The sequence below is a fragment of the Myotis brandtii genome, unplaced genomic scaffold (genome assembly GCF_000412655.1).
Source record: "Myotis brandtii unplaced genomic scaffold, ASM41265v1 scaffold116, whole genome shotgun sequence".
Lineage (NCBI taxonomy): Eukaryota > Metazoa > Chordata > Mammalia > Chiroptera > Vespertilionidae > Myotis > Myotis brandtii.
The window spans coordinates 3,087,232-3,099,696 of NW_005354010.1; the positions used below are offsets into that span (position 1 = coordinate 3,087,232).

The following is a 12,465-nucleotide window of genomic DNA, read 5'->3' on the forward strand; positions in this document are numbered from 1 at the left end:
AGGATATAAAGCTGGATGTTAACCACTTAAAATAAAACAAATGAACCAAAGTAACTCTTCTGTCTGAGCAAAAGATTTATCAACGAATATATTGTAATTGTGTGGCCTCCTCATACTATTGAATATTTAAATACCAACTACTTTTAAAAAGTGTGACACATCTACTGGAAGCCATATATTTTTGAATTAATACAGTGCTTTATAAAAGACACTTCTGCAAACAGAAAAAAATATTAGGTTATAAATACATAATGGTGATAAGGCTAAGATACACAGAAGCAATTTCCTATCAAAATAATAAGCTTACCTAGGATACTTAAGTATGCCTGCTGTTCTTTATCAGGGGAATAACAGGTTTGCTGCACTCAGATATATTGATTCAACATAAATGAATGTGAAAAACAATATTTATGTATGTAAAGGAAAATTATTACAATCTATTGCCTCAAATTAATCTTGCAGTCTTTATATGTCTGTAACTTGAATTTATTTTGCTACTTGCATGCTTTACATAATATTTAATATTATTAAATTGGTCAAAATGTCAGTGATTCAGGAGCTAGTTGTTGAGTTTTAATATATGCAGAGTTTGGACAGGTAGTTCAGATAGTTTTCTTGGGCAGTTTGAGTTGGTGGCGCTTTTGCAGTAGGTAAAATGAGGTGAAAGTGGATGACAACTAATGTCACTCATTATAGTTACATTATTTTGGTGGGCCAAATAATAGCCAACATGGAGATTTAAAAAAAAAATGAATTCTGGATAAACAAATCTGTAATCACTTCTTTTGCTTTAGATGAGGTATTTATAATAAAAGTGCATGGCATTCATATGCGAAGGTGTCACATTTATGAATAAAATATTTTTTCAGATGCAATTTAGGACCAAGTAATAAGAACAGTAAATGGCCATTCATAAGTCTCCACTGACTCAATGAAAATGATATTAAAGCTAGTAGCTAGGTATATAAAATTTTCTTATATTACTTTTGAACAACACTGTGAAGCCACTCTTTATCTTATCCTCTGCATTGTATAATCTTGAAGGATTTCTAAAAGATTCTGTATTCAATTTTGGGTACATAAGAGACTGTCATTCAAGAAGCATCTTAAATTGAGGCCACCAGATGTTTCCCCCCACAGTAAATCAAAGAACAAGCATAATTTGAATATTTTGCATACATTTACATATTGATGTCAAGTGTCCCTAACTCCAATTATGTAAAATAAAATTAATTAGTGCAGCATACTGCAAAGTTCATATTTAAACCCAAAATTCAGGACAAGACAAACTGGAAATACCTAGCATATCTTAAAGCAAATTAGTTTGGTTTCTTCTGCGAGTAGGAGGGTTAGGCACATATACCTACCTACCTAGGTGCATCAAGGAGAACATAGATGTAGAGGTAGGTGCTCAAAATAGGGACTCAGATTCAACATCCATTTGTCCTGAGCTTCTGTGTTCTCCTTCCCAGTAAAAATTGCAGTTGCACATACTATAAACACATTGTTTCCATCTTCTGCTCCCTCCGGGATTGAATGGCACTCATTGTCCTTCGTTTTGGTTCTTTCTCTAGCTTCACGCAGCAGCAGATAAAAGAGCCAGTGCACCTGCCTGGTGTTAACACTACTGCATTTTCTTGACATGGCATCTTCACCACTGTGAGCTGCCTGGAGGGCCTAATCCTTCCCTTATCTTTTAGAAATCCTCCTAATCAGTGCTCAACATCAGTGTGGTCAAGGATAAACACCTTAGGTTTTGTAACCAAATAGAGCTTTTAAATTTCAAGTTTGCCTATGTGGCCTTGGTCAAGTTATTAGCTGCCCCAAGACTGGAGTTTCCAGTGCTTTCATAAAAAGACTAGATGTTTCCTTTCTTCCATTAGTTGTAAAGAATAAGTAAAATATCATTGCAAAGTGCCCCAAACATAGTATATATCCAAAATACATTTACTCCTCTTCTTCCTCTAAGACTCAATCCAGGTGTTAATCAAATAAGAAATCTCTCTGTGGATACACAGGGTCATCAGGCACCACCTGCCTTTACAACATCTCTTGCACTTACTCGCGTTTGTGTCCTGAAAGCAGGACGTACGGTAGGCCTCCATTCAGTGGCTGCTGGATGGAGGGTGGTAGCAATGACTAAAGGGAGGTGACATATAGCAAGATGTAGATGACTCACAATAGTGGAAATTTATGTGCAAGCAAGCATCTCATCTCCCTCTTCAATGTAATCTGGGTTTACTTCAGAGTAGCTGAAAGAATTGATATAATACAATTCATAAAAGAAAAAACAACTCCATTTACAGTAATTTCTGCCCCATGCTCTCTGGCTCACATCCATTATGGCAAGGACACACTCAGAAGATCAACTTGGGGCTGTCATTGGAAACAGATGTCTGTGAGTGTCCCATCACATTAACCAGAGGGAAAATCCTGGGAACATCTGAGTATTTCATCTGCATTGGTCAGCCGTGCTCTGGCAAGACTACCTTTAAGTGGAGGCAGCTTTAGGTGTATGAACATAGACCTCAAAAAATTTCCTACTAATGTGTGTACTCTTAGGGGGAAAGCTATTTCACTCCAATTCATCTAGACCAGTGGTCTCTAAGCTGGCATGCAAACTGTTTAAGAAGTACACAAGATGATCTATTGGGTCGAGAGAAAAAAAAATCAAGCTTTTATTCATATTGATTTTTATCACATTCTTTTAAAATTTCTGTTTGCATATGTTTATTATGTACAGTATAATGGAATGAGTGTGTGATCAATATATGAATGGGCATCCATTAGGCACTTGTTTTTTGAGTGATCAGGGTAAAGATGGTTTTAGGTCACTAACACAACTCTCTTTCCCCAGACTGCCGTCTTGTGCTCCCTCACCAGAGCTAACTCCAGCATGCTCAAAAGGAAACAGAGCTCCAGGGTGGAGGCCCAGCCAGTGACTGACTTTGGTCCTGATGAATCTTTGTCAGACAACGCTGACATACTCTGGATTAACAAGCCAGTAAGTTTCTTCTTTGAAGTATGGAGTAGCACATGCTGATTTAAAGGAAATTTGATTCATATATTCAAAGACCATGTACCCTTTGGCTTTGAAATGTGTGTTTGAGCTGCAGTTGACTGTGGATGAGTCTAGGAGTCTGGAAGTGAAGAACAAATGAGATGAAATAACGAGGTTCCTCTCTGAGTTACTCACATAGGAAGGTATGTGAGTACCTCTCCTCTCTTCCTCTGTGCGTGCTGTCCTGTCCTCACAGGCACCCAGTGTAGAGATAATACCACTTCGCAGGCTGATCCAAAGCTGACGTCCCACATGAGTGACCTCTTCTACCAAGCTTTCATTACTTACAGTTCTCAATGTGCATGAATCTGTGAGGAGATAATCAAATGTTTGGAATTAAAGGTCTCCTGAGTTGCAAGTTTTGAGTAAAAGTAAAGGTTAATTAGATAGTGCATAGTATCTCTGAATAACTTTGTCACCTTCTCGGTCTAATTAAGCTGGTGGGAACTTGAGGGGGAGATCTGTATCATTGTGTATTAGCCAGGCGAACAGCCAGAGCTAAGGTGGAATGGCATATCCATGGGTCTTGGAAACTGAGCTCTACAAGCCAGGATAGGATCAGCTTCATTATTTGTCAGAAATTATGCTGGGCTCAGAGGATGCAAAAATGGAAACAACACAGTTCTGATTCACTACGTTGCAGTCTGATATGCATAACATATATGTTACCTATATACAATACACATTTATACTTATATACAAATATAAAATAGGATAAGTGGAAGCTGAAGTAAGGAAGTAAACTGTTACTCTCTCAGTGCTTGCCTGTTCCTTGAAGATGATCAAGATCATCAGCCATGGTCTCCCTGACGTTTCTAGTCTTTCTTCATCTAACTCACCCTCCAGACCTCTTCCCCAGCCTCCTCACATTTCCACCCATGTTTTCATTTATGTTCATATAACCCATCTGCTTTATGATCATTGAAACATCATTATTATCCACATTGCAAATAAAATGCTTTAATTTATATTCAAGGCTCTGTATATTCTGTCTCTAACTTGTCCAGCAACTGCCCTTTCCTAGATCGATACCCTGTCCACTTGAGCCACATCAGTGACTTCCTGCAATCTCACAGTTTCCTGCCCAGAGGCCCTTTCCTTGCAACTCTGATGAGTCAAGTCCCCCTCATTCACAAAGGCCATCTCAGATGTCACCTGTGCCCCATCCACTCTGAAAAGTTCCTCATTTGACCTGCACCACAGACAGAATGAACCTCTTTCTTTTTCACTAATTTTATATTTGTACTGGTGGCCCGTTGCACGAAGATTTGCGCTATAGGCCTTCCTTCCTCTGGCTGCCGGCACCGGTTTTCCTCCGGCACCCAGGACCCAGGCCTTTGGTCTCCACTCCAGCTGCTCCTAGCCCCTCCTTTTCCCCCCCCAGCTCCTTGAGCGGAGCCCAGGGTGGACTGGAAGCCTGGGTTGCCCTTGGCGACCCAGGCCCCCCTGCGACCCAGGCCCCCAGCCCCTCCTCGAGCGGAGCCCAGGGCCGGTGGGAAGCTTGGCTTCCTCCGTCTCCGGGAGCAACCCAAGCTTCCTGCTCATTCCAGCTCCGTGGCTGCCGCCATCTTCAGTCTTCAGTCTTTGCTCCGCACCTACATATGCAAATCAACTGCCATCTTTGTTGGGTTAATTTGCATAGTCGCTCTGATTGACTGGTGGGTGTAGCGGAGTGGCGGAGTGATGGTTAATTTGCATGTTTCTCTTTTATTAGTGTAGATATAAGTATACATTTATATTGTATATAAATAAAATATATATGTTATGCACATCAGACTGCAAAGTAGTGATGAGTCAGAACCTTCTTATTTCCATTTATTGTCCTCTGCATAATTTCTGACACACAGTAAGTCTTCCATTCGTGTTGAAATAATTGAACAGAATAGAGAATAGAGTCCACCACATACAGAGCTTTCTGAGAACGTCTAACAAAGGTAGTATTATAGATGTGGCCTTGGAAACACTAACTAAAATAATTAATACTTAACTAGAATTCATACTTTAAATTTGAAACAGATTTGTTGTGGAGGAACCCTTCTTTTCGAGCTCTTTTGTGTAATTAGATCTTTTGTGTTGGAGCTAAATTCACACACTGATGTTTACTGAAGCAGTTCCAAATTGCATGAAAAGTACATCAATCAGCAGTGACTTATATGGTATGACATTAGTGGCATTACATCTTCATGCAAATATTATAACTGTCAGATTAATATTAAAACCCACTCACCAGCCTACAAGTGTCTGAATCTTTTCAAAGTTCTGACAGTCTTTTCTATTTTTTCATCTTGGGTGCTTGCCAGCTTGCATAGATGCAGGGCCTACCTACTACACAAAGCAGCTTTTGTTCAAGGGGAGTATAATATTAAAAGATTAACAAATAACATTTAAATTATATTGAAGAATTGTCTACTAATTAATTAAACAGTAATACCAACTGGGTTTGGGCATAAAGGTACAACCAATATGTTTTATCTTAGGTATTATTTTTACAATAAAATAGTGTATGTGAGTAATTGTATGTCCTACACACATGCACAGGTATACACACACATGCACAAACATACACATGCATACACACATTTATCTTAATTAATTAATTAATTAATTAAATTTATTGGGGTACAGGTTTCAAGTGTACAACTCAGTAAAACATCATCTGCACACTGTATTGCCCCAAGCAAACTCTCTGTTCCCATCCCCCTCTCTGCCTACCTCCACCTATCCTCACCCCACTTTCCCTCTGCCTATCACTACACTGTTCTCTGTGTTTATGTGTTATATACCTACCGCTTTTTGCTTAATCCCTTTACCTCCTTTGATCCAGTCTCCCAGCCCCCTCTCCTCTGACAGCTGTCAGTCTGTTCCCTGTATGCATACCTATGTTTCTATTTTGTTAGTTTATTTTGTTCATTAGATACTATATAAAAGCAAGATAATGTGGTGTTTGTCTTTCTCTGACTGACTTATTTCACTTAGCATAATAATCTCTAGGTCCATTCATGCTGTTGCAAAAGATAAGATTTCCTTTTTTAATGCTGCATAGTATTCCGTGGTGCAAATGTACCACAGCTGTTTTATCTGCTCATCTACTGATGGGCACTTGGGCTGTTTCCAGATATTGGTTATTGTAAATAGCACTGCGTGTACATAGGGGTACATATATTCTTTTGAATTGGTGTTTTGGGTTCCTTCAGATAAATTCCCAGAAGTGGGGTCACTGGGGAAAAACCAGTTCCATTCTTAATTTTTTGGGGAAACTCCATATGGTTTTCCACAGTGGCTGTACCAGTCTGCATTCCTACCAACAATGCATGAAGGTTCTTTTTTCTCCACATCCTCAACAGCACTTATTGTTTGTTAATTTATTGATGATAGCCATTCTGACAGGTGTGAGGTGACATATCATTATGGTTTTAATTTGCATCTCTCTGATGATTAGTGACATTGAGCATTTGTTCATGTCTATTGGCCATCTCTATGTTCCCTTTGGAGAAGTGTCTATTCAGGTCCTTTGCCGATTTTTAATTGGATTATTTGTCTTCCTGGTGTTGAGTTGTATAAGTACTTTAAATATTCTGGATATTAACCCCTTAGGAGATGTATTATTGGCAAATATGTTTTCCCATACAGTGGGTTCCCTTCTCATTTTATTGATAGTTTCTTTTGCTGTGCAGAAGCTTTTTAGTTTGATGTAGTCCAATTTGTTTGTTTTTTCCTTTGTTTCCCTTGCCCAAGGAGACATATCAGAACAAATATTGCTATGTGAAATGTCTGAGATGTTACTGCCTATGTTTTCTTCTAATATTTTTATGGTTTCCACACATTTATCTTTTTAATTCCTACTTCTCTATGTTGGGTTTAAGGAAAATCTTCACACAGCATATACACAGCTAGAATGAATTGCACAGAAACTTATTTTTTTTGGAATTTTGGAAAAGGTAACTTGGCTAAATTTGTATAATTTTCCTAAGTAAAGAGGAAGGTCCATTTATTATCTTTTGAAAATGTAGGCTGATATCAGATTTTAAAATATATTTTTAAGAATGTTACATCTAAGATCCATATGGAAAGAAAACCCTATACATGGGCAGAGTTATGCATAATTTCATTTTTAAAAAGCACTTGTGATTTGTGCTAGATACCAATAAACATAATATGGTCCCTATTCTATGTTTTAAACAGTAAAAAGTTTAAAAGTAACAGTACATCAAGTTTCCATATGAATAAGTTCCTAACATTTTAATTGAATCACAATCACCCTGTATTGAGGCCTGAGCAATGTCACATCTAGATTTTGGCTCTTATTAATGCATGACCACAGAGAGGTTTCTTAATCTTCCTGAGTCTTAGTGTATTGATGTGAAAATTAGGCTGATTTGAGAATTAAGTTATGTAAAACATGTGAAATATTTTATATGCACTTAACAGACGTTGGTTTCCTTTTTCATACTGGTGAAATATTTCAATCCCAATATTATGTTTTCCAAATGCTGTGGTTCATAATGCAAGTTTAAGATACCATTTTATGACGTCGAATAATAACTTTGGACTATTTTGCAGTGGGTTCACTCTTTGCTGCGCATCTGTGCCATCATCAGCGTCATCTCTGTCTGTATGAACACGCCCATGACGTTCGAACACTACCCTCCTCTTCAGTATGTGACCTTTACTCTGGATACTTTATTGATGTTTCTCTACACAGCAGAGATGATTGCCAAAATGCACATCCGGGGGATTGTCAAGGTGAGCCTTCCCCTGTTACTTAAGCTAAAAACCAAAATGCATTGGAAATCTAAATCAGTATATTAATTTCAGTAAAGCGAAACGTCTCTTTATTTCATCTGTATTGAAGTCTTTTTAAATAGGGTTTCACTCTATAGATTGATAAAAATATGATGCATAAGAATATTTAAAAAGTGAAATAAATTGTGTAAGGCACAAAGTCTTGGAATATCTGGGAAGGAGCTAGGTGGCCTTTCCACCAGCTCCGTGAAGGCCAGAGTAGGGTCTATAATGCCACCTATGAGTGACTGAGCCCAAACAAGGCACCTATTAATTTATGAATGCTGAATAATGTTATGTGATACATATTATAGACTAATAACATTCAGCATGACTTAATTAACTTGAAGTATTTTGAAGATATAAAGGGGTATAAAGAAAGGACTTGAAATGGAAAGGAATTCCAGGACTATAGAAAAATATGTAGCATGAAATCGTCACCAATGGGAAACAAAAAATAAGTAAATAAAAGAAAAAGCAAAGGAAGGGCCTAGCCGGTTGAGTATTGACCTATGAAACAGGAGATTATGGCTCAATTCCCGGTCGGGGTACTTGTCTGAGTTGCAGGTTCGATCCCCAGTACGGGGTATGCAGAAGGCAGCCAATCAATGATTCTTTCTCATCATTGATGTTTCTATCTCTCTCTTCCCCTGCCTTCCTCTCTGAAATCAATAAAAAAATATATTTTTAAAAAATAGAAAAGAAAAGAAATTTATTTCATGGGATATCTCTTCCTTCTGTAATGTTAACCTTCATAGAGGTTAAATAAGTGGATGGCACTGTCTCATATGTATTTCACACTGTACAATAGGATGCACCTGATAGAAGAGATGAAGGACAGGAGTGAGGTGGGAAGCTCATTTACAGATGCATTTATTAACCACCCCAGTGCCTCTGTCAAAGAGTTTGTTACTGCCTGACTTTCCTCCTTTTATTTTATTGTCATAGTGGGCTTTACAGAAATAAATGAAAAAGAGCCCTAAGTATTTTGGAGTTTGTATCAGTTTCCTAGTTTGTAGTAATTAATGACCACAACCTCGGTGGCTTGAAACAATAGAAATGTATTGTCTCACAGTTCTGGAGGCCACAGTTCAAAACAAGGTGTCAGTAGGCCTTGATCTCTCTGAAGGTTCTAGGAAATAGCCTTTCTTTGCCTCTTCCTAGCTTTTGGTGATTCCTGGTAATTCTTGGAATTCCTTAGCTTATCTATGCATCCTTCCAATCTCAACTCCTGTCTTCACATGGCCTTCTTTTTGTGTGCCTCTGTGGGCCTTCTCTTATTTTAAGGACACCAGTAATTGGATTTAGGGCCCCCACTAATCTAGTATGACCTCCTCTTAACTACTTACATCTTCAAAATACCTTATCCTATATAATAAAAGGCTAATATGCAAATCGACTGAATGGTGGAACGACCGGTCACTATGATGCACATTGACCACCAGGGGGCAGACGCTCCCACAGGGGGAGTGCCGCTCAGCCAGAAGCCCTGAGCCAGGCTCACAGCTGGTGAGCTCAGTGGCAGTGGCGGGAGCCTCTCCTGCTTCCACGGCAGTGCTAAGGATGTCCGACTGCTGGCTTAGGCCTGCTCCCCCACTATCAGTGGGACATCCCTCAAGGGCTCCCAGACTGTGAGAGGGCACAGGCTTGGCTGAGGGACCTACCCCCACCCCCTCCCAGAATGCACGAATTTCGTGCACCGGGCCTCTAGTCCTATATAATAAAGAGCTAATATGCTAATTAGACCGAACAGCAGAACAGCCATCCAGACGACCTTTCAGATGAAGCTGGGACTGCGAGGGCCAGCCGAGGCAGCCAGGGCTGCAAGGGCCAAGCCCCTTGCATGAATTTTGTGCATCAGGCCTCTAGTTTTTAAATAAGGTTGCATACTAATGTTTTGAATGGACATAGAGTTTAGGGGGACACTCTTCACCTCACTACTCAGTTAGTTTCAGCTAGCCATTTGAATGGCCAGCTGGTTGTAAGTAGCTTTGAAAAAGATTTTCTGAAGTTTGTTGGGTGACTCTAGAAAATTGGGGTAGTAATCCAAAAGAAAAAAATTCAGTTCAGTATAGGACTTAACTTGAAAGGAACCACCAAAGCCACAACAAACCTCATGCAATTACCAAGAAACCAGTAAACTCAGAGACTCCCCAAAAGGCAGTCATGAGCGCAATAAGCATAGGCCCCAGGAAATGCTGTGTGGCTATGAGTTGTGATACATAATCCACTGCAAACATGTTGATTCATGGGAACAGTAGGCATCCACCATGCCTCAATCAATGGATTTCAGCACAATTCCAACATTGTCTGGGTCTTCCACAAATGGTATGCTGGTTATTCTAAGCATTAGGTTTAGATATGGCCAAGTTTCAAAAATTGGTAGCTAAACCAGGACGTTAGCTTGGGGGGAAATTTGTTCTGGTGAGAGTGCTAGAGATATCTTTTAAGTGACTATAACTTTACTTTCCAGCATAGCCTAGCCTTATTTTGAATTCTTGGATTCCCCAGAGGACCTTGGATGACCTTGGCCTTGTGTGTATTGGTCACTCAGGCCGTGGCAGTCTCTGAATGTTCTGGGTGGGGCACTTTGGGATTGAAATACCATGTGTGGATTCACATGAGATTCTAACTTGAATGAACAAAGACATGACATTTTCCTAGAATAAAAGTCTGTTTCTTAAGTTATTTAATAAATTAAGACTTGGATTTCACATCATGAAAATGACAGTAGGCATTGCTTTAGTTGTCATAGTCAATGATAAAAGAGCAGAGGCAGACTTGATACATAAATTATATATTCATTCCAAGTGAACAGAACACTGAATGAGCAGAGGTTTTAATAGTTTAAATAATAGAAGCCAAAGCATTTGTTCAAAAGAAAAAACTTGGTTTATGACCAGGTTGTTTTCAAAGTGCTGTAAATGAGCCATTTTCAGTATTTTCTGGTGTTCATCAACATTTGGATGTTATTTACTAAAACTGAATTTTGATTTATTTTCAATCTGTAAGACTTAAAAATTAACGTTAGATATAATTTTTCTATTTTCCATTCTGGTATGATTGGATTAAATACAAAACTAATGCAGATTTTAACAAGATGGTATTGCTAACATTATCTTGAAATAACCAGCACAGCTTCATATCTCATTAAAACTGGTATTTAATGTTTAAATACTGGCTGAGATTTTGGTCAAATATGCTTCAATATGAGGTCCTGAACCAGCTTGAAATGTATTATCTTATTGAATTTTCACCATTGTGGCCTTCCCCCAAATGTTATAACTTTATTGATATCTTTTTTATACCACATACTTCTATTAACATGAATGTTAACACAGATGAAAGAGTACATTGACTTGAGATTACATGCTTGTATTTAAAAGTTAACTTACTTTCTCAAAAGTGGGGTTGCTGGATCATAAAGTAGTTCTATTTTTAATTTTTAGGAAGCTCCATATTCTTTTCCGTAGTGGCTGTACCAATTTACATTCTCACCAACAGCATTCAAGGGTACCTCTTTCTCTACATTCTTACCACGACTTAACATCTTTTGTTTAACAGGTGTGAGGTGGTATCTCATTTTGTTTTGTTTTTTTATTTGCCTGATGATTAGTGAAGTTGAGCATATACTTTTCATTTACTTGTTGGTCATTTGTATGTCTTCTTTTGAATAATCTATTTAGGTCTTTTGGCCTTTTTAAAAATTGGGTTATTTATTGATTGATATATTCATATTGAGTTATGTATGTATATCAAATTGTCAAGTTGCACATCTTAAATATATACAGTATTAGTTGTCAACTTACAGTAAAACTGAGAAAAAATGCCCTGACTGGTTTGGCTCAGTGGATAGAGCGTCAGCCTGCGGACTCAAGGGTCCCAGGTTCGATTCCGGTCAAGGGCATGTACCTTGGTTGCGGGCACATCCCCAGTTAGGGGGTGTGCAGGAGGCAGCTGATCAATGTTTCTCTCTCATCGATGTTTCTGGCTCTCTGTCCCTCTCCCTTCCTCTCTGTAAAAAAATCAATAAAATATATATATTTTAAAAAAAAAACTGAGAAAAAACTTACACTTTTAGTCAGATTTATTTTTAGCAAAAAATTCATTTGGCAAAGACAATTTAAATGCTATTGGCTTTGTATCTGTAAATTTGTTTTGGTTTTATAATTGCATGAGAAATAATGTACATGTGTAGATATTTAAGTTACTACACAATAAAATACATTGTCTCACATAGGGGCTCTTTTTTTTTAGTGGACCTCATTTTACCCAAGATTGAGTTACTGTGCTTTTATCAGTTAATCTTAGTCTAAGTTTTAAACCTTTATTTAACACCTGTCTACTAAAGAACATTTTTTGAGATATTTCTATGCTTTTCTACCTTCATTCAGTTGTCAGCAGCACTATTTTTTACTTCTCACTCAATTTTTTGCCTCTTTACCCAGAATGATTTGCAGATATGTACTGTGTTCACTTATATGACATATATATACTAGAGGCCCGGTGCACAAAAATTTGTGCACTCGGGGGGCGGGGGGGGGTCCCTCAGCCCGGCCTGTGCCCTCTCGCAGTCTGGGACCCCTTGGGAGATAATGACCTGCTGGCTTAGGCCTGCTCCC

At 38.4% G+C, this 12,465-nt stretch overlaps 1 protein-coding gene across 4 annotated transcripts in view; it reads left to right on the top strand.

The window, feature by feature from the left end:
* The window catches only part of NALCN (sodium leak channel, non selective), a 298,496-nt gene that overhangs the window by 14,853 nt on the left and 271,178 nt on the right, over positions 1-12,465 (top strand). For all 4 annotated transcript variants that reach the window (XM_005858192.2, XM_005858191.2, XM_005858194.2 and 1 more), the window contains exons 2-3: positions 2,858-3,004; positions 7,622-7,804. In XM_005858192.2, coding sequence (XP_005858254.1) covers positions 2,897-3,004; positions 7,622-7,804 — 291 coding nt within the window. In that variant the 5' untranslated portion in view covers positions 2,858-2,896. The remainder of the gene's footprint in view (positions 1-2,857; positions 3,005-7,621; positions 7,805-12,465) is intronic.